This window comes from Chelonoidis abingdonii, chromosome 7 (assembly GCF_003597395.2).
Source record: "Chelonoidis abingdonii isolate Lonesome George chromosome 7, CheloAbing_2.0, whole genome shotgun sequence".
NCBI classification, from domain to species: domain Eukaryota; kingdom Metazoa; phylum Chordata; order Testudines; family Testudinidae; genus Chelonoidis; species Chelonoidis abingdonii.
The window spans coordinates 14,747,105-14,769,716 of NC_133775.1; the positions used below are offsets into that span (position 1 = coordinate 14,747,105).

The window sequence follows — 22,612 nt, forward strand, 5'->3', positions numbered from 1 at the left end:
GGCCTACCTGGCCACCTTCACCCTTGCAAGCCTTGTGTGGGGTCGACACCCCATCACATGCAGGAGAGCCTGCACACACGCTCCTGGCTTTGTTTGGTGTGACTATTTCACACAACTCTCAGTCTTGTTGGGAGTTACAAGAGAAAGACCAAAAACTGAATCAGCACGGCAACTGCGCTGTCCCTCGCCCTTCTAGTCAGTATTGTTGTAGTACCTACGTCTGAGAGAAGCATGCTGTGGTGCTACCTGTGTGTTGATAAATAATTAATAATTTGCAGGGCTGTCAAATCAAGGCCTTCCACAAGCACTTTGATAGAATATTATAGTAGTGGCCATGCCTGTTTCAGGTTCTGCCAAACTCTTGGCCACGCTGATGTCTTGTGGCAATGAGTTCCACTGCCTAACTGAAGACTCAGACATCACTAAAAATAATAGGCTTGATTGTCAGCTGGTGTAAATCATTGTAGCTCCACTGAAACAGAGCTTTGCCAGTTTACACCAGCTGAGGGTCTGTCTGATTGGTTCTACCCCCTTGATCCTCCCCACCTCCCCAGGCCGTAGCTCATGAAATGAATCACCGCTAGGTTGCCCAACTGTAAATACAGACTCATGGCTACACTCTCGCTCTCTGTAGTCACAGTTTCATTTCTTTTTCCCCTAGAGAACATGAGTGGTTTAAACAAGACTTGCCCACTTACTTGTTTCCAGAGGATCCTTCTTACGATGCCAATGTCATTGATGACGACGCAGTGCGGGAAGTTTGTGAGAAGTTTGAATGTACAGAGTCGGAGGTGATGAACAGCCTGTATAGCGGTGACCCCCAAGACCAGCTTGCAGTAGCTTATCACCTTATTATTGACAATCGGAGAATCATGAACCAAGCCAGTGAGTTCTACCTCGCCTCCAGTCCTCCCACTGGCTCATTTATGGATGACAGCACTATGCACATACCTCCGGGGGTAAAACCGCACCCAGAGCGGATGCCTCCTTTAATAGCAGACAGTCCCAAAGCACGGTGTCCCTTGGATGCGCTGAATACTACCAAGCCAAAACCTCTGACTGTGAAAAAAGCCAAGTGGCATCTAGGAATCCGCAGTCAAAGCAAACCGCATGACATTATGGCTGAAGTGTACCGAGCTATGAAACAGCTGGATTTTGAATGGAAGGTAGGAAATATCAGTGCTTTGTGGCCATTTTCAAGGATCATTTTCTTATAAGTTCTGATCTGAACTGATCAGTGCAGTTAGTAGGTATTGTTACAGGATTGTCTGTTTTGAACTAATACCACTGTATCATCATCTCTAGTTTAATATTTTTACTGTTATAAACACTCAACATGAAATAAGCTCCACATGTATTACGGACATAAAATATGCACTTCCTTATTTTAACTTTCTCAGCCTAGGTTGGAAGAATAATTCTTCCTTATTTAGCTGTAGGGAAAGCAGGAGCTGGTCATATTTCTAATTTTAGTGACCAAATACCTTGAAAGCTCTTGCATGGCTCATAACAATCACATGTCCTGAAACTACACAATCTGTTCCCTTTGTGCTTTTCTTAAGGGCTAGATAGGCTGTGTTACTCTGTGGGCAAAAGTTCTATTACTAGTGAAACTGTACTTATGATTGGTGAAGGTACATCTATGTCTAGCTCGTGCTTACAGTCACTCAGTGCTTCCCAAACAATGCACCTGTTGGGGCTGAACTTTCTCATGCTTGATTTTTCTTTTTTTGCTTTGGGAATATTCTCTTTTCACGGGGTTTTCTGAGCTATTGGTGCATGGGATGGGACAGGACAGGTATTTTTGCAGCTTCTGGCAATTCAGTTTTTCCTGTGCTCAGGTAAATTCTTGCCCTTGATTGAGCCCTCATTAAGAACTCCTGTGCCTAATTCTCCACAACCTTGTGTAGTCACTTACCTGTGACCAGCTGACTCATTAGCCTTTTATAACCACTTTACACCAGGGTAAATAGCAACACAAGATGAAAGGCAGTGCAGAATCAGGCCCATCACCATCAACACGCCGGCATGACACGGCTATGTTTATCCCCAGTAGTTCATTCTAGAATGGTTTCTTAATGGGGTAGAGCATGTGAACGTTACCTTTGCTGCATATGCTGCTTTTGAAATGCCGGCATTTAAAACATCACCCATAATAACGTGTTAAAGTTTCCAGCATTTAATTCATTTGTGGGTAGCTATGTGAAACGGGTGGGAAAATGGCTCAGCTCAGGCCCCTGCATGCACTAATTGAGTCCAATCATTAGAGGCAGCTCAGGACAGGCTTGAAAGCTGCTTTACAGACTGTGGGAGTTACAAGTTTTAGTGGTTCCCCAAAAGGAGTTAACTATAGATCATAATGCCAGAACGAACCATTAGATCATCTAGTCCAGTGGCTCTCAACTACTGTACCCCCTTCTGATGTGTCTTGCATACCCCAACTTTCACCTCACTTAAAAATGATTTTTTTTTACAAAATCAGACATAAAAATACAAAAAAGTGTCACCGCACACCAGTACTGAAAATTCCTGACTTTCTCATTTTAAACCATAAAACTATAAAATACATCAATTGGAATATAAATATTTTATTTACATTTCAGTGTATAGTTTATATTGCTCTATCTACAAGTCATTATAAGACATTTTAGTTTGTACCAACTTCACTAGTGCTTTTTATGTCCCCTGTTGTAAAACTAGGTAAATCTCTAGATGAATTGATGTAGAAGACTTCTGCATGCCCCCAGGGGTACACATACCCCTGATTGAGAACCAGTGGTCTAGTCCGCTCTCCTGCATAAGTCAGACAGTAGAACTTTCCCCAGCCACCCCTGTATAGATCCCAATTACTTGTATTTGACTATAGCATATCTTCTAGACCTTCGACTGTTTTCTAACACAGGTGACTGTATTCAAGTTTTACCCCACTCCCTGGTTTGGCAGGCAGAGGGCAGAGTAAGGGTTACAACGGAGCAGAAATATATTATTACCATTTCATTGAACTAATATTTGCTTTCTGAAGTAAATCTGAATGTGTCGCTTTTCTCCCTCAAGAAAATGCTTCCTCTGTTCAGTGAATTGATTTGCTGTCATTTCTGGAAGCCTGCTCCCTCTCTCTTTTTTCGGTATTATTTATTTGTATAGCAGTAGCACCTACAGGCCAAGTCTCCATTGCCCAAGGCACTGTCCAAACACACAACAGAATCCCTGCCCTGAAGAGCTTACAGTCTAAATAAAGATACCGGGGTCTGCAACAGCTAATAGCCTGGTTAGATGCACAGCAAGACAGAGAGCTAATCAGCCAAATTTATCCCTGGTGCAGCTCTACAAATGGAAGTGGAATTACCCCCAGAATGAAGTTAGCTAAATAGTTCTGTAGGCGATGAAGTTTTTTCTAGTATTCAGCTTGAGCCATAGTCATCCGCACCCTGAGACTTAACTCCACAAACACGATTCACATCCCAACAGACCTGCCATCCATGCAAATCTTTTATAAACTGTGTACAAAAGGAAGAGATTGTATTGAGAGTTACACATGTGGGGTAACAGGGTGGCAAGAGAGGTGCGCACAACCCTAACTGAAAAACACTTAACATTAAAAAAAAAAAAAAACAATTTTAGAAGAAACTAGGATATTTATTTATTTAAAGCAATCATTCTTTCCAGACAATGTTCTTTTCTTGAAATGTTTCACGCCTGGGGGGGGGGGGTGCGAAATGTTCTCTCTCCCATCTTGAATTTTATTCCTGAAATAAAGTTACCTGTTTTAGGTGGTGAACGCCTATCATCTTAGAGTGCGTCGAAAGAACCCAGTGACGGGGAATTATGTGAAAATGAGTTTACAACTTTACCAGGTTGACAATCGCAGCTATCTTTTGGACTTTAAAAGCATTGATGGTAAGCAGGAAGAGTTGTGGCATGACAACTGAATTGCATAGAATGGGAAATTTTAAGGGTTTTGTCACCTTATATTTTCAGACTCTCCTTTGTATCTGCTAGTATTTCTAGTCCACTTGAGTAACTCTGCTCCATTCATCTCCACTAGCGCTACTGTGACAGTTTAATAGTTCTTTATACTTGAGAAAGGGGAAAAATCAATTCCAACGAGCCTACCCCTTTGTCAACGCACAACATACTTTTTCCTCATCTACTGCAAACTCGTTTTGATCTTAAGTGATCCCACACAGCAAAGTGTGTAGAAGTAGCTAGATTCCAGAGCTCATATGTATTTTTACTTTATAGAATCTCCCAAGCAGGTACACGCAAGGAGCTTTAATCTAAGACTACCTTTTCCCCCTACTACTGTAACACATTTTAATTGGTACACTTTTAGGGTGAAATCCTGGCCCCACTGAAGTTAACGGGAGTTTTGTCACTGACTTCAGCGGAGCTAGAATGTCATTCCTAGCATGTGTGTACCGTTGATGTAAAGGTTCCTTTCTTGGCCAGACCTCACCCCTGGGTAGCAGCTGAGTAGATTTTAAATAACGCTGTTTGTTTGTGCATTTAAGATGATGTCATGGAGCAGAGGTCAGGCTCCTCCACACCACAGCGCTCATGCTCTGCAGCTGGCTTGCACAGACCAAGACTGAGTATTGATTCTACCGCTGCTGAATTCCAGTCGCTTACTGGATCCCTGACTGGCTCCTTGATTGGGAGCGTGGCCTCCGTTACTCCGCGCCTGGGTAGCCACACCATGGATTTTTTTGAAATGTGTGCCAGTCTGATCATGGCATTAGCTCGCTGATGCTCAGTGCTGAGGCCCCTGTCCCTCGTCACGCGTGATTGCACTGAGAATCTGGTTCTAGGTTATTTCCTTTTCCGTTGGTTTTGTCGTATCCTGGGCATAGTGCACACCATAGTGAAAAAACTCCCCCCCCCCCCCAAGACCCAAATACTCCCTTCAGTGGATCCAGTTCCCATTATAAAGCACTGAGGGAACTAGAAACAGGCTTGTCTCATTTATTTGCCTAGTTTCACCACAGTATAAACCAAACTGCTTTTACTAGTGAAGATGAATGGGGAAAAATTGGGCATGGCTTTAAAACAGTAACTGCATCAGTAAACAGCCCTTCCCTAAGTGCTACCTGTCTCTACTTGTGGAAACTTGGCTAGCCTCAATATCTACAATATGGATATTCTCTAGTGACATATATAGTGTATCCCCTGTGCTAGTCAAGGGGGCTCACTCGGGTGAACCCGATGAAAGGTATAGACAAGTAACTTTATTAAACAGAATCCAGCTGTAATAAAACTACTGCAGTATTTACAAACTGATGCTAGCCGGCCTCTGTTAACAGCTCTGACATAAAAACCAGCAGCTGCATGGAGGTTTCTGTGATCTTGGAACATGCAACCCTATTTTATATATGAGGTGGCAGAAGTGCAGGGTCACACACGAGCCACAGCTCACACCTCTCCGAGACCTCCACACATTAAAGGCTTTGAATGAGAGAGACCTCTTTCCCCAGATTCCCCCCCCCTCTCTCCATTGCAGCTGCTTTGGGTCTATGGAATAGTCCTGGCCTGGCGGCCTCTTTTTAAATGTTAAAGGCTATGTGGCTTTCCCCAGCTCTGGCCACCAATTGCATTGCACAGTGTACACTCAACCTGCTTTTGATCACATTAGGGCTCCTGTAAATTACTACAAGCCTCACCACCTACAAAATATTTCAAATAGCTGCCTCATAAGCAGCACAGATTTTTGACCTGGAGGGAAATTCTTAACTCCTCAGTAGCTGAAGCCCATGCCAAGTTTTGTGCAATGCCCTGTTTAACGCGTCTGAGAAATAGTCACCACCCTCTCCTTCAGGGTATCATCCCTCCTGAGCAGAAGCAAGTGGGGGAGAGGCAGAGCGATTGGGTGAAGGGAGCCATTCAAGAACAGGATACTGAAGGTACTTTGTGGGAGCAGAGAAAGAAAGAATCTAGAAGAGGGATTGTTGAGGAGTTGACACTGTCTGGGTGGTATTATCAAGGACAGTGGGAACTGGAGGTGGGGGAGGGGACAGAACCACTCCAGTCTGCTCCTCACCCCATTAGCTGTCCAGGCCCATCCCAATCCTCTTTCAGCCCATAAGTGACAAATAGCTGGCTTGCTTAAGTGATCGTGGCAGTTTTCTTCTGTGAAATGCACAGGCACCTGTGAGGTTCAACAGGGTTTACATTTCAAATGATCTCTCTCATAGCAGGTCCTGTTCTTTATCCTTGATCCCTTCCCCAAGTCAGCTGTCATATGGACCTTATCAGTCCTAGAGTGTAGAGGGGCTACCTCTTGTACTGTTTCATGATAGTAAGCAGTTAAGTTTCAAAGTGGCGTTCCAGGCCTTAGGGCTTCTGTGTACTTCTAACGCTCAATAGACTGTGACCTTCGCTGCTATACCAATAAGGCAGGGGATGTCTTAGGCTTTTATTATTTCTTTACTATTGGCTAACTGAAGGAAGCTTTTGTTAAAATAAAGAGAGGGAAGTGTAAAGTTGAAAGATTTGTTACACAAGGGTAAACTCCTCCTCACGTATGGACTTTTTTTAAAAAAAATTATTTAGGTTTAATGGGTACTATTGGCATTTGCCTAATTCTGCTATGGCATTTAATTCCCATCACCTGACTATCAGAGACTAGGGTCAAACTAATCACGTCAAGAAACAGACACTGCATGAAAACATTGCCAAAAGTCTTGACTGTTTATTTAAAAAAGTAAAAGGAGAATTTTGGCAAGGTGGCTGCTTACACGTTAGTAAAAACTATCATCATTCTACTTGTAAAGCTATTAAGCAAACAAAACAATCTATAAGGTTCTTTGGCTAGGAATTATTTATTTTGTTATCAAGCTCCACTATACATCCTGAAAGTTTCTATAAGAAGCAAGGAAAAGCATCATTCGTTGGGCCTTTTGTCTTAATCATTTTAGATAACGTAGACAAACATGGGATATTTTGTTACCTACTGGCAGTTAGTGGGACACTTTCAGCGTAATAAAAATAAAATTAAAAAAAAAAAAAGGCTAATTTTTAAAAAACAAATTGTCTTACTTTTGTTGCAGATCACACCTTAGACGTACACAAATGTAACTTTACAACTCCGGCTTTTCCACTATCTGTGCCCATTGTTTACCCTGTGCCTGTCTTTCAGGTTAGGCAAGGAGAGCAGCGCAGTCAGTTTCAAAATCAATTTCACTGTCAGATGCCTGTATACAGTCCTAGCCCAGTGCTGCACTATTTGAATTACAAGCCCTACAGCAGAATGACTGTGCTTTTCAAAGAAGCAAGGAACGTGTGTCGTGTTCTGAGGTTATGTAACAAGCAATTTTTGAAAAATTAAATAGAAATACTGTAGGGTGGATGAATCTCCATGGCTTTGAACCTGTGCCTGGTATGTATACAATTTTACAAGCCTTTTGCTTGTGTATAAGTGATTATGCAAGTCAGGTGGAGAATCCAGCCCCCACCTCCAACCATGGGAGGGCCAAATTTCATTTCCTTCTGGCCCCTGTAAGTTCATGTCGCTTTAGTAATAGGATTCCAGTTTTTGTCCACACATCACTTATCTAGCATTTTAAATACAAAAAAAGTAACAGAACTTTGTTCTTCTGTTGAAAAAATGCAGTGCTGATAACGTACCTCAGGATCCTGCAAACCCAGGCCCATGCCTGGAGAAAGTAGAAAAAGTGATGCACATGACCTACTTATTTTCTGCTCCAAATTTTTTACGACACCTTTGGGAAAAAATACTGGGCATCGGGAAAATGGACCTTTCTGATACATAGGATATGCCTAACAGGCCTTGACCAGAGCAGGTTTTCAGTTTTAAGGCAGGAAGGGGTAGAATAGTACGGTGGTGGACTACTGGAGGCTGGCAGTAGTTTGGACATTGTATATGGAGGGCATCCGAGAGGTGAGCATGACCTATTACTCGTTAGTATCTAAGTCATGACAACGTGGCCTCCATTACCACAGCATTGGGCACCACATTCTTCAATCTATTTGTCCTTTATGGTCAGGTAGGGAAGTGTTAATTATCCCCACTGACCCCAAGGTCACACACAGAGTCTGTGGGAGAGCGGGGAACTGAACTCTGCTTTCCCACACCCCTACTTTAGCACCACGAGAGGATACTTCCGCTCATCCCAGGCCAGTGGTGTAGCACAGTGACAGTGTCAGTAAGAGAGAGCGAGAGGAAAGAGGGCAGGAGAACAGAACAAACAGCTAAGGTTGTACCTCAGACAGAATAAGAGCATTAGACAGGGTGATGAGGCAAGCCTGAATTTCCTCCTGGAGAAAAGAACAGACCAGAAAGGTGTATCTTCTATCAGCAGCCTAGCAGGGTGATAAATCTTACTCAACAACACCCATGCATTTCCTCTCAGCTAGAGCCTGTTTGATTTTCTAGGGGAGATAACTATGTAACAATGTATTTTTCACTGTATGAGTCCCATGTCCCTATTTTTTCAGTATGTTTGAAATGGACACTTAGCCATAACCCATGCTGAAAACAGAGTGGCATCCCATCAAGTCACCGACCCTGTGCCCAGGAGATGAGCAAAAGTAATTAGCTATGAAGGATCATAGAATCTCAGAGTTGGAAGGGACCTCAGAAGGTCATCTAGTCCAATCCTCTGCTCAAAGCAGGACCAATCCCCAGATTTTTGCCCCAATCCCTAAATGGCCCCCTCAAGGATTGAACTCACAACCCTGGGTTTAGCAGGCCAATGCGCAAACCACTGAGTTATCCCTACAGATGTAATCTTGTAAATCACATCTGTTTAAGTGTAAAGTCCCATTGCCTTAAAATTGCTGGTCTTTGGGATTTCCTATGCAGCAGGACTAATTCCTTTAAACAGAGTTCCTTTAAGATGACACACTCCCTTCCTACAGGGTCAGGACAGGTGGAATTACTAGGCAGTAAGGTAAGAATTACTACTTACCCAGCACTTTACATCTTTAAGATGCTGTGCAAATATTAACTTATGAATGAAGCCACACAACCATGCCTTGTTGAGTAGATAGTAATAGAGTATCCCAGTTTCACAGATGAAGAAACACTTCCCAAAAGAGGCTACGCAACTTTTCTACTGTAAGTCAACAAACACATTAGCAGCAACCAGATTAGTACTCAGGTGTTCCTAAATGTCAGCACCTGTATCAATTTACTAGGCAGTACTGCCTCTGCAGAAGGCTTCATGGAGTAACACCTCTATTAATATAGAACATTAAATTATCCATTCAACAGACTAACCCAGCTCAGCTGTATATTTTGGAATCTTTTGAGGAACTGTATTAGTTAATGCTTCTCATATAGGACCATGCTTCTGGTGTCTAACGATACAGAAGCTGCTGTACTGAGATGTAGTTTCAGATTGTCATTATCCACATCTTTAGCCAACTTTTTGGTTATACTTATTCATTTATGATCATTTGGGCAAGCAAGGTAGATATATTTTAATTATTACAGACGAACTACTCAAAGTGCAATTTTCAAGCAATGGATATTTACATTTTGCAAATCAGAGGTTTACCAGGATGTCAGAACATTGACATTTTCTAGACTTGAAATTGAACTTTTAAAGATTGAAGGCAGGATCATTTTTACCCCACACTCAACATATTAAAATTTAGTCCTTCCAAAGGTGTACTTTAGAACAGACAAAGCTGTTTCATTCCTTCCTGCAATGTTAGTATTTGTCAGTCACTGCTGTATTTTTATTTTGGTAATACCAATTCATTTACATCTAGTTTAGACCTTATTCTATGAATTCCTGCCCAATTTACAGGAAACTGAAGCATCAGTGGCGTATTTTATACATCAGATTTAGAAGAAAAATCCATACACTATACATACAAAATGAATTTGTGCCTTCTACATATGTTAATTGCAGAAAGTCCATTTCATTTCACTTGGTCTGCAAACAACATTTGATTCAGCATCATGCTGACAAGAAATGCATAGAATCTTTATCAATACTTGAAGTACATTTGTTGTGTTGTCAGTTTGGCTCAGTCTTTAACTGGTTTAGTTCTAGAAAGAAATGTCACTCAGATCCACACTCTATTGATAAAAGACACTTGCTCTAATTTCTTTAATATTTGACTTGTAATGTACTAGGATGCAGTGAAGTGCAACTTAAAGTGTACCATCAAGCTACTGCATTCACCCTTATGTTTTGCCCAAAGTCTTATTTTCAACATTTCCTGCTGCTTATTTAATGTTTCCTTTTAGTATGCTTTTAGTTCTTCCTCATCACATATTTGAATAATTATTTTTACAGTTTCTTTTTGTAAGACACACTGGAAGATAAAATTACTCAGATTTAACATGGACTATAACTGTATTGGTGAGTAAAAATGTACCCACTACCACACACACACAATCATGCTTCAAGTCTTCATGGATATTGCTATCCATCAGATTTTTAACTGACACTCTTAAAAAAAAAATCCCACATTGTGTATGTGTTTTTGTGACTGAACACTGAGTCAGTACAAACTATGATATTGATATTATATGCAGTGGTCTAAGCACACATCTTTGCCATTGTTAATAATCAGGAGAACTGATCAGCATATCCAAGTGGTAAGCTTGAATTATTTTTTTCCTATAAAACTAAGAAGTACTCTATTCTCAAGAAAAGTCTCAATGCTCCTTCTGAATCTGCCTTAATTTATCTTTGCAACTTATTTATAAGACCGTTCATGTTCATCTGTGTGTTTCTCTGATCTTTTAAAATGTGGGGCGGGGGGTTATTTTACAAAGCTGTGAAGTAGATACTGCAAAAATGGTAATATTTATTCTTGTTCCTGGAAGCCTGTTTGTATGTTTCATATCATGTTATAATTGTATCTTACAGCTTTTTTCTTTAGAGTACAAAGCAAAACTGAAAATTACATGACAGCTGTAGTGTCCCTGACCCATTATATTAAGACAGAGGCCCTAAATTCTAAGTAATCTCAGACCAGTACCTTGCATTTTCCTGTTAATATTTTATTTTAAAGAAAATGGATATTTATGATTTTCTCATTAAAATATTTTAGCTGCTAATATTAGGCACTCTGAGTATAAAGATTTAAAAAAAGGAATATCAAATATGGGGTTCAGAAGACACATTCTCTAAAGAATTTAGTTTTTCTTGGCTTTTCACATTTCCCTAACAAAAGAACCGGAAAGGAAAGGATTTTTTTTTTTAAACTCTTATGATTAAAATATGTTTTGGATAATAGTTATTGTGGAAGGGCACCGAGCCTAGTTTCAGTTTTGTTCTTTGTGCACATAGTTATGTCTCGGATAATCACAAAAAAAGCCTTTTACCTTCCATTGAGGGTGTGGAAACTCTCTCTTTGTGTACTGCACTGCATGTGATGCTGTCTCCATGGTTGACATTTGCACTTTAATAAACTCTCATGACAAAAAAAATAGCAACAAATCTTTTAAACATAAACTGTTGGACTTCTGAGTAGTCCCCTTCCCCCTAGTTGCCAATATCAAGAGACAACTGAGAAAAATTAAGGTGACTCTCACTTCACATAAAAGAAAATGAACTTCCCCTTAAGGATCAGTATTTCATGATCGTTTTGCCATTGACTTCAAGGGGCCAGCATCTCACTTGCTGTCCCAGTATTCTTGAATTACCTCATGTTTGGATATTTTGGACCTCAAACTTGCACTGGATTCCGTAATATTAATAGCCAAACACCTTAACAGGATGGATGAAATCAACATGATCTAGCAGTTACTAATACAGACACACAGAATCAAACCGTAGCTTCCTGTGCAAAAAACTGGAGAGGAGCAAGGGGCCGTGGGGGGCGGAGGGGAAAGATCTTACAATGGCACATCCCATGATTGCAGGGGAATGGTATAACAGCTGGTTTGGAAAGCTCGTGATCTGGTTGGAGGCTCTATTGCAGTGCATGGAATGGGTGATCCAGTGGTTTTACACAGTTTACAACATGCATTTTGATTTCCTCTCAGTTCCTCAGCTCCACGAACATGGCGTTTCCATGGCCATAGAACTGACAACTAAGCCAAAGAAACTTGGCTTGTCTCTCAGCACCAATAAATGATGGTTGGCATATTACCAAGAGTATTTATGTTTTAAGAAAATGGGGGGGGTACATAGTTTAAGTTTATACAGATTTTACTTCAAGTCTTCATCAATTTTCAAACAGAACTACAAAGGGAGGGCATCTCTAAAATAATTTCCCATGTGCAACACACTGATGTGATTACAGCTAACTGTGTGTATTAAATTTTCCTAATTCATTGGAATACAAATCAGTATGCAGTACAGAAATTTATGCACAACCAGCCTCACACATATCAAGAGCTATTGTTCAGTGCACATATTTGCCAGAACAGTTTGTTGGAATCTGGTCGGCAAACTGATGCCTTGTAGAGACTGTTTCCATTTTGTTTTAACAAGTTGCAGAATCCCTTGCACTAAGATGAATAGACGTGTTCATTGCAGCCAATACCAACATGAAGCTGTTCTGTAAAAAGACACAATCTATTTTTCTTTTTAATTGCCTTGAAGGGATAGAGTTTCACTAGTGGCGCATAGTGATTTAGGGCCCAATCCTGCAATCCTCAGTGTCCTGCACTGAAGTCAGTAAAGTACAGGTTGAAGAGGACTGGATTCAGAGAGTTACGAAACAGCACCAGATCTTCAGCTGGTGTAAACTGGCATGTCTCCCTGAGCTCAAGTTGAGAATCTGCCCCATTAAGTATTTTACAGCTGCACTTTCACACTATGCTTTGAAGTTTTTGTTGTTAACTTCATTTTAAAACTGATATATTCGTTACTATAGAATGAACAATACTAACAATTCTTTTTTCTTACTGATTTCAATCAACTGAAAAAATATTTCAGGCCAACAGTGTACCTTAAAAATATTTAAGACTCAGATGCATTTGCATTGCTAAAACCCAAATCTAAGATTCTTATATAAGAAAGCAACAGGCAACTTGCTTTAGCAACTTAGCTATATATAGTTACACTGAAAAGGCTGTAGATGAAAGACATACCGGTAATACAAATTCCAATCTGTTCTGAAACCAGATGAACACTTCAGCATCACAAATAGTCCATCTAGATTTTGAGAAGTCTAAATATTTGTGCTGGCAACTTTGCAAAGCTGCGCATGCTTAACTTTTTTGTAAGTATGAATGCAGGCCAGCACACTTAATTGTAACCACATGTTAAAATAATAATAAAAATCCCTGTATATCTACTTCTGAGTAAATGCTAAATATTTGCTCTGATTTCTTGAAGCTTTCCATGCCAGGCTTGAAATAACTGTGGAGTGAACAGCATTTTTGTTATGGCATGTTCACTTAGGTATGGAAAACAACTATTTCTGAATAAATCACATCTCACGATTTTTAGGACTACTCAACTTACTGTTATGAAGGAACAGATTCCAGTCTCAGATACAGGTTTTTCCATACCATGGAATCTTGAGAAAAAAAAACACAAAACTTTTAATACATACAGGACACAGAGTTAGAGCCATAGTCTGATTCTTTTCAGCAGCATTTCCTCATGGTCCTTTAGAACAGAAATGTATCAGATTCCACTAAGGTGACAAGACAGCAAATGTGAAAAATCGGGACAGAGGGTGGGGGGTAATAGGAGCCTATATAAGAAAGAGACCCAAAAATCGAGACTGTCCCTATAAAAATCAAGACATTTGGTCACCCTAGATTCCACACCCAGTATTTTTAGGACCAGTAACTACATGGTAGACCAAACGCAAGCCATTACTAGTAGATGCATTCCTTCTTTGTTTTAGGCACAGATTTAAAAAATAGTTAACAGTGACCACCTACTGTTGGTCCAGATTGTAAATGCACAAGTGACAGAGGCACTTAACTCCCATTTGACTTTCAATGGGAGTTAGGTACCTGCCATTAACCCCCAGTAGGCTTAGCAATTTAGCTTTCGAAAGTCAAGAATCAATGTAAGAAAGTGAACTCTGCATTAGTGTTTTATTTACAAACTACTTGTAAAATTCATGTTACTTAACGATACAAGTAACTTCTCCACCGCTAATATGGCTTTTAACCCCACAACAACAGTACCAAATATTTCACAACTCACTATCTGGCTCAAATCCAATAACATAGCTTAGTCATAAGAATCCATTATTTGCATACAAGTGCATCAGAAGTTCCTTCGGGAAGTTTACATTTGTTACTATCGCTTTCTTAACAGTGTTGGAAGACGGACTTCATGCAATCATAATGCACAGTGAATTCCCAGTAAATATTAAGAATCCTACCCTACAAATTCCAAACTACATACACAGTGTAGAAAAATACACAGGTAAGGTAATTGAGTGTCTACCTGTAGGTAGACCTTGTAAAAAATAAGCAACACTAGAAGTGAACAGAGGGATAATTCACTGGACAGGTTGCACTAGTTACCTTTTGTACACTATTACACACTCAATGGGTGTTTCATCTTTTAAAAATATATAGATCCTTTTAAAATGGAAAAAATCCCGTACTTCTAATTTACATTCATATTTGCTCTCCACAGTTGGCACGTACAGGCACACCTGCACCATCTTCAGGAGGCTTAAAGTAGATTCGCCACAAGACTCCATAGGACTAGGCTGTCTGTCAGTGACCAATATTAATGTCTGGCTCACAAAAGAAAAAAAGAAGTTTTACTGTAATAGGCATCTTGCCAAAATATGCATCTAATTGTCTGTTGCAATATTTGCATTTATTTGCTTATTTCCATCTGCTGCTTTTTAAACAATTTTAATACTAAAGGTGAACGTATATAAAAATTGACCACATTGTCAGCAGGCGTAAATTGGCATAGCTTCCCTGACTTCAGTGGCACTACATCAATCTACGTTGGTCTAGTATATTTTTAGCTGCAGTCAGAACAGGACTAGTACAGCTTTAAGTTGCTGCTTAAAGTTGCTATGGCTTAGTATTACAAAATAGAGAAATGCTTGAGTTAAACACTATTTTTATATCAACAAATAAAAACACAAACTTTCCCACCAGCAGTAGAAGTTATATATGCACTTCCATACAGCAAGAGTTTCTGACCACAGGAATTGTAAAAAACAAATAAATCCAGATTTACATGAAATCCAAATGCTCCAATAGCACATAGCCATCTAAGGAAGAAAAGAAAATCAACATACACATTATTAATCTGCAACTCTGAATATTTTTTTGCTGTGCTAGTCATAAACTGCCTGAAGCAACTTTCTAAATATCTTTGTCTCACATAAGTTGATTAAAACATGATCCCCTGTGTCATTAAGTAAGCCTTGCAAACTTACATTTGCCCTCAGAATTGCGACATATTACTTGATTCTCTTCTGTGACGTCAATAACATCCAGTTGTTCTCCGGCGGTGATTGGTAAATCAAGTTTTTCTTTGCTTGCGACAGAACAGTGGGCGACTGCTACGTTGATGACTGTGATTTCCTTATTGTACTAAAATATATATATATATAAAATACATCACTACATATTAGGCCCTTTATTTATCTTCTGATCTCAGAAATATAACTATCGAAGATGGAAGTACTTTTGTAAAATAATGAATAAGGTGATTTTGAGGGAGAACTATTACAAGTGTTTAAAGACAGTGAAAACCCAAAGAAGGAGAGGAATTTTTAGGGCTCTACACAAAGGAGGATAAACTTAAGTAAATTAAACCACATTTTAAAAGAAAGTAAGTTTCCTTAATGCTGTGTAAGTGTTCAAGACAGTGAGATCAATTACAATTATGGTACAGCCGCCTGGGAGAAGTGGTTGAAATGTCTCATGGGACATTTAAAAATGGACTGGACAACGTACTAAATAATGGGCTTTAAGGAACAATCCTGCACAGGCTAGGAGATGGGCAAAAAGATGATTTAACACAGGGGTCTCAAACATGTGGCCCACAGAGTTATTTGCTGCAGCCTACCACGCAAGGTCCTTTTGATCAGTATCTCTCAGTCTGGGGGGTACGATCTAGAAGTGGCTCAGGAAAGGGTACCAGCTGGGTTAGACTGCACCTGTTGAGTCACTAGAACCAAAAAGTTGGCTTAGGGGTGGGAAAGAGGAGCTGATGATTCTTCTATTCCACCCCTATTCTGGCCCCCCGCCAGTTCTGAGGCAGCTCTTTTCCCACCAGCCCCAGCTGGAAAAGATTGTGGGATACTCTATGTTACAAGGGGATTTGTATGGTCTTTTAAAGGGATTAAACCACAGATCTGGAATATAGGATGCTGCTACATCCTAGCATACCATGGATAAAGACTGATCCCTTTCTGTAGCTCATCCATTAAGTATCACACATAACCACAGTTGTCCTCTCACACAGCTGATTGTTTTCTTTAAAGAGGAAGGGAAAAGAATACATACCATAAATTTCTCTCTAAATAACTTCTCTTCTTTTGCCACCTTCTTTCTCTTGTCTATGTTATATTTCTTGGCTTTGAAGAAGTTTCTAGAGGAAAGATTGCGTCAAGAAAGGAGACATTCTTAGCAGCTCCTTTTTAATCCTTCAGTGAATGAAGCAGCATGAAACACGGCACAATGCATATCGCAGCACTGAATAATTCTAATTTAGTCCGGAATGAATCCTTGCAAGAACAAGGCAAGCGGATTGTGTCAGTGTCTTCTCACTGGGTGTATTAAACACACAAAAGTATGCAGCTTGGATCGACCTAGGCTTAGTGACAGATTCGCTTCACCTGTGGTTTGCATAAAGCGATGCTTTTTTTGGGATACAGTCACTAGAGAGCATTTTAAATAGTTTAAGTTAGTAATTTTTATGGAGGTGGGGCAGCTTTCTCCCTTCAGCAATTTCCATTCCCTATCCCCACTCCCCTATTTAAGATTTTATTGGACACTTAAGGCCTGGATCTGGGTAGAGTCCAAATGAAGTCAATGGGGCCAATGGAGAAGCATAGTGCTCTGAAAGCCTCACTTTCCTATACACTATCAAACGATGTATAATTAGAAATCAGAAAGGGTACAACATTAATAAGCCTTTCCAATCAGACTTAAGTGGAGCTATGACAGTTTACACCAGCTCAGGATCTTCCCCTCCACACGCATTTGAGAGATGTTAAAAATGGCTTGAAACGACGATCCAGAATAGTGATCAATTCTGGATCATTAATAAATAGTAAACTATGGAAAAAGGAGTATGCCCTTTCCACCTCAATAGCCATTCTAGAACACACTTATTATTACATTTTAGTCAATGAAGTTTACCTTTGAAATTCAGCGTTAAATCTCTAGTTAATATTATATACTTCTAGTAACTCAGACGAGTGAATTTGGGGCTCAGTTTTTTTGCAAGTGCTCTCTTTATATCCTTCAGTGGCATACGGTTAAATGTCCTTTGAGCTTTTAAACACAGGGTGAAATCCCAGTCCCACTGCAACTACTGGCAAAACTCCAATTGTGGGTGAAATCTTGTACCACTGAAGTCTGCCTTGTTTGAGATTATTCTCTAGGTAAAAGAAGTGTTGATCCCCATTATTTGGAAAGGAGGGACATACAGTGTGATAACATCATCAGAACTTTCTAAAACTAAAATAACTTACACACTTGTAAGTTACTTACCTTCAACTACTTTCCATCATTCAGTTAAAAAAAATAGGAAATAAGAGCCAATATTAGATGGTTCTTAAAGACTAATCATTTTAAAATCATATTAACAAGATTCTTCTTTGCTACTTTCTGCCCCTACAATCTCTATGTCCATGTAACAGAGGAAATCTCATCAAGTTAGTTACATTGCATTTCTTCCTCTAACCATTACACAAGGCTCAGTGGGAACAGAATAAGACAGCTAATCAAGATGCTACCTGTGAAGGGGCAGCAATACTTGTTTAAAAGTCCCAGAATATTAGTTGCTATCTAGAGCTGTGCACAGATTTGTATTTGAAGTGAAACTGAAAAGTTTGGGGCATTTCACTTCAGTTTTCACAGTAGGAAAAGCCAAAATTACTGAATGCAGTGTTATTGTGGCCATCTTGGTCCCAAGATATTAGAGAGACAAGATGCATGAGGTAATTTATTTTATTGGTCAACTTCTGTTGGTTAGAGAGAGAAGCTTTCAAGCTTACCCAAAGCTCTCACCTTATCTTACATGGTGGGTTAAAGCATCAGTACATCAATGAGCACTAGGGAACTTTTAATGTGTTTCAGCAGGATCTACACAGACAGTTACTGTGCAGGACACTGGAGAACTGTAATCCCAGCTTGCCACATGGTACGTGCTTGTTTGGACACTGCCTATGTTGTATGCACATCCTAGAGACATCTAAAGAGGTAGTTCTTCTGGCCAGTGTTTTCTCCCGCACAGACCAACCACTATTACTTTGGTCTGGAGCTTGTTTAAAGAGGTTGTATTTAGGCTGAGGATCTGTACCACTGCACAGCATTAGGTAGATATACTCCTACCTCAACTAGAAAAAAGAGCGGCTACAAAACTTCAGGATAAAACCTTGGGGAAAGAAAGCTCTTGAAGAATTCCCCATTCACATGTATATAACAAGGTTATAAGTTTCCTCCAAGTCTAGTTTCTGCAAACTTTGGTAGACAGTTCTAACGAAATTTTGCAAAGTGGAAGGAGACTCTCAGTGTTACCAGAGTCTAATAAAATGCTCTCAAAGTCTAAACTTTAAATAACATTGGACTGGGAAGACTGACACCTTGTACTTAATTGTGAAGAATACATAAAATTATAGAAATGAAGATCTTCTGTTACCTTTCTGTATCTTCACTGCTTCTTATTTGATCTTTATCTTTTGGCATCAGAAATTTTAACTTCCAATTTTTGTGTTTGTCATCCTTCTCTCTGGGGAAAAAAGGAATAATTGATGATATTTATAACAATCCTTTTCAAACAGAAGGGTGGCACAATGTTTTTTGTTTTAAAAAAAAAAAAAAATCTAATTTCACACACCACTGAAAAGCAAACACTTAATGCAGGAAACTTGCAGCTTATACCAGTTTACATCAATACTACTCAATATCTGAAGACCAAGACATGAAGTATGTGCTATCTAGTTAAGATTACAGGTAGATATTTTTGCAGAAGGCAAAATGCAGCTAGACAAGTAATAGTTGGACTGGAGACACTGGGGATTAAATCCCCTACTTTTATGGATAGTTTCATGAGCCACAAGGAGACAAGGCTTCACTTTACAGCACTGTGCTAGGGTTCAGTTACGACACTTTTAGGAGGCCACTTGCCAATTCAGAAACATCCTTTCCTAGAGTGCCTGTGCTTTTCCTAGCGAACTCCTATAAATACTGAACCTACCTTGCTTAGCTTATAAAAAGGTACAGTGAAAGTGTGTGTCTGAAGGCCAATATAGTATGCCATGGATTTCTGGAGGAATGTTGCTTGCAGCATAAGGACCTGTTTTGGAGAAATATTACAGAAGTAGTCCTCTTTTGTAAAAGCGTGTTACTTACTTTCCATCTTTTTGATCCACATCAATGTCATCATATGCCATGTTTCCCTGGGACACAATGTCTGTTATCAAAACATTCAGCGTAACAGTGAGTCAGAAAACATTCATCTGAGTACAGTATTTGAAACCACTGACTAATAAAACTGGGATTGCACCTAGCCTGTCTGAAATACTATCAATCCAAAGAACTAAATGTTGTAGCAATGAAGGATTCTCAAGGCACCAACAAGGAAGGAGGCTTCCCCATGAGCAGGCACCAGTGGCTAGGGAGAAATAATTAAAAACACCCATAGGCATCTCTGAAAAAGTGTGTCATTGTGCCTTAGCGCACTGCTCTGGTTGGAAATTTACAGTTCTTGGGATGTAACAGTTTGGGGTTCCATTCTGTTCTCAACTAGTTTAATTCCATTTAAAAAAAATCTATACATTTTTAATGCTAGAAAGGACCATTATGATCACCTACCCCAACTTCCTGCATAACACAGGCCAGGGATTTGAACCTAGGTCTCAAGTCCCAGGTTTGTACCCTAAGCACTGGACCAGCCTTTTTAAGGAATTAGCCCCAATGTACACATGGGACACAGTCAAGCCCTATAAATTATTCCGAGGAATATGGTACATGAATTCTGATAGGAGGATGAAATTCTAGGGCTCAGCTCAGATCTGGCTGAAGTGGAGGCAATCCAGTTGAGTCCACTGGAATCATTCCCACTTGTACCAGATCCAAATCTGACCATTTCCCCTTCAAGGCCTGAAATAACTTCCACAAAACATTTCCGAGAGCTGTCAGAGAACTCCTGTAGTGCTTTATTGAGCAAGACTGCTACTGAAACAGTTTACATCTGCGCAAGAATAATCTCACCTCCAGGCCCCACCTCAAAACCACAAGTGCATGCCCATATTAAGTCTTTAAAATTAACACTGCCACATACCAAATTTTAGAGTGCTATAGTACACAGTCTATTTTTTAAAAAGACAAGATACCCATGCCACCTCTTTCCGGTCACATTCTAATGTAATCACACAGATACACATACATGGCTTACCTAAGTTTGGTACTGAACTGGACAATATGCTGGGGGGGGAGGAAAAGAGAAAGAACACATGAGAAAAAAGTTACATACAAACATGTTAAAACAGCCATCTTAGCAGCATGGCAACTGAACTGGTGGCTCAAGGGAAGATTCTACATTCAGGCTCTTGAATGCCACAGGTCTTAGAAGAAATTATGTTCTCACTCCCCCACGCCCTGATGATCCATTAAATATCCCTGAAGAGTCAGTCTGTCCTTTCATATTCTGGGTCTTCCTAACATACCCTTGAACACTTTTCAGACCTCCAAACCTACAGAAGCAGGCACACAGTTTAAAATGGTTATGGTGACGCTGCGATTGAAAGTGCCTATTCAAAGACCAGAACATAGAAGAAAGGAAAGATATTTCTCCCATACTGGTCAATGAATGCAGGATGCCATGCACCTGTCTGTAAGTTAACATGCAGTCGTAATTAAGGCCTAATAAGGAGGTCATCATAAAAGATCCACAGCAGTGTTCAGAACCCTTCTCTGTGATACAAGAAGGTATAGTGTGAAAGCTTAAGCAGCATATGGCAGATCATTATGATGATCATAATTTAGCAGTTATGGAGCAAGGAGATGCTAAAGAGTGAGAAAACAACAGAGGAAAGAGTGAGAACGGACTTAAAGAAATGAGGCAAGCATGTTTACATCAGAGCTTTTTACAGAAATAAAATACCCAAGACAACCTAAAATGGAGCATGAGTACACATACTGTACCTGTAGTTAGTGTAAAGACCCACTAAATACCCACACCTTTCCTTTTTAGAAAATGAAAGCACACAAATCAGTTCACCTCCATGTGCAAAATATTATCTACGCACAAAAGTTCCAGCCACTTATGTACACAACTGCTCTTAATATCCAGCACTTGAAGTTAGGGAAAGCAGACAGCTTTTAGAAAGAGTTGTCAGATGACAGACAGCTGTCAGACTGTAGCTCCCACTACACGTTCCCAAACACAGCTATAGTCCTTTAAACCAGAAAAAAAAAAAAGTCCCACTACAGACAGATATTCTCAGAACCAAACGAGTATGGCACCATGGCGCACCTACTTCATCTGACAGTAGGCATTTTGCAGAGAGGGGTCAAGAGGCCTCATGTTCTGCAGCCAACCATCATGCATTCATGAAGTGAGAAACTGGCACAGGGGAATTCTGTTCAAGAGCCTCTCCAATAAGCCAGCATCTTGAATATCAAGCCAACAGGACTCAAAAAAAGCACTATAAAAAGGTACACCATATTCCTTCATGTGTCATTAACATGTTATACCAGAGACTGAATGGTCTCTTCTTTCTTATCACATACTATTGCCAGCTTGAATGTGAAAAGCAAGTCTTCTCCTCCAAGGTACCACTTTTCCCCAACCTACAGGTGACATAAGCACACACAGGTCTCTGTGTTGCTAATACCATATTGCTGTGCCTGTCTTCTACAGACATGCAACATTTTTCAAGGCTTCATCAGCAGGGCAGAGAGAGGAAGTTGGAGCTTTACTTAGCTCTCCACAGAATGGGAAAAAATAACTGTGTAATATTAACTTTGTCAATGCAGAGTAGATATCACCCTTGTGTTTTCCATTAAAAATTATATTTGATTCAGTTAAGTCATTTTAAAAATAAAGGATTTGGTTGAGGTCATGGATTAGTCTGTCATAAAAACCCATCGAAGTATATAGGAGGCTTTCTACTGACTTCAAAATCACTACTCTGCCGCCCTCCTCCTTCGCCCCCATGATTAGGATTTAATTCCTCCTATAAAAGGCAAAAAGTGGGGGGGGAAAAAGCCATTGATATTGGTGCTCCTAAGAGTGATGGATCAGACAGACAGAATCCACTCATGTAAATCCAGAGTAACTTCCCTGCTCTTATACCATTGTAAGTTTGGATCAGAATCAGGCCCAGTGGTGGGTTTTGTTGTTTTGTTTTTTTTGGAAGCATGGGGGAAGAAGTTAGATTCCTACTTTCATTAGTCCAAAAGGGAACCAAATATTTCATGAGTAAAACAGCTGCCTCAAGAACAGTTTAAAAGTTGTGGATTACCAGAATGGATGTACTGGTCACATGCTCCTAATGGAAAGCATCATCT

At 39.9% G+C, this 22,612-nt stretch overlaps 2 protein-coding genes across 3 annotated transcripts in view; one reads left to right on the plus strand and one right to left on the minus strand.

Annotated features, from left to right (window-relative positions):
• The window catches only part of PRKAA2 (protein kinase AMP-activated catalytic subunit alpha 2), a 28,452-nt gene extending 22,713 nt beyond the window's left edge, over window positions 1-5,739 (plus strand). For both annotated transcript variants that reach the window (XM_032803127.2, XM_075067637.1), the window contains 3 exons: window positions 662-1,166; window positions 3,771-3,897; window positions 4,512-5,739. In XM_032803127.2, coding sequence (XP_032659018.1) covers window positions 662-1,166; window positions 3,771-3,897; window positions 4,512-4,747 — 868 coding nt within the window. In that variant the 3' untranslated portion in view covers window positions 4,748-5,739. The remainder of the gene's footprint in view (window positions 1-661; window positions 1,167-3,770; window positions 3,898-4,511) is intronic.
• An 8,305-nt stretch (window positions 5,740-14,044) lies between these two features.
• Window positions 14,045-22,612, minus strand: part of FYB2 (FYN binding protein 2) — a 39,412-nt gene continuing 30,844 nt past the window's right edge. The window contains exons 14-20 of the mRNA XM_032803125.2: window positions 20,496-20,524; window positions 19,451-19,511; window positions 18,738-18,827; window positions 16,376-16,460; window positions 15,301-15,457; window positions 15,099-15,132; window positions 14,045-14,637 (exon numbers count right to left, since the gene is read on the minus strand). Of these exons, the coding sequence (XP_032659016.1) occupies window positions 14,631-14,637; window positions 15,099-15,132; window positions 15,301-15,457; window positions 16,376-16,460; window positions 18,738-18,827; window positions 19,451-19,511; window positions 20,496-20,524 (463 nt within the window). The 3' untranslated portion in view covers window positions 14,045-14,630. The remainder of the gene's footprint in view (window positions 14,638-15,098; window positions 15,133-15,300; window positions 15,458-16,375; window positions 16,461-18,737; window positions 18,828-19,450; window positions 19,512-20,495; window positions 20,525-22,612) is intronic.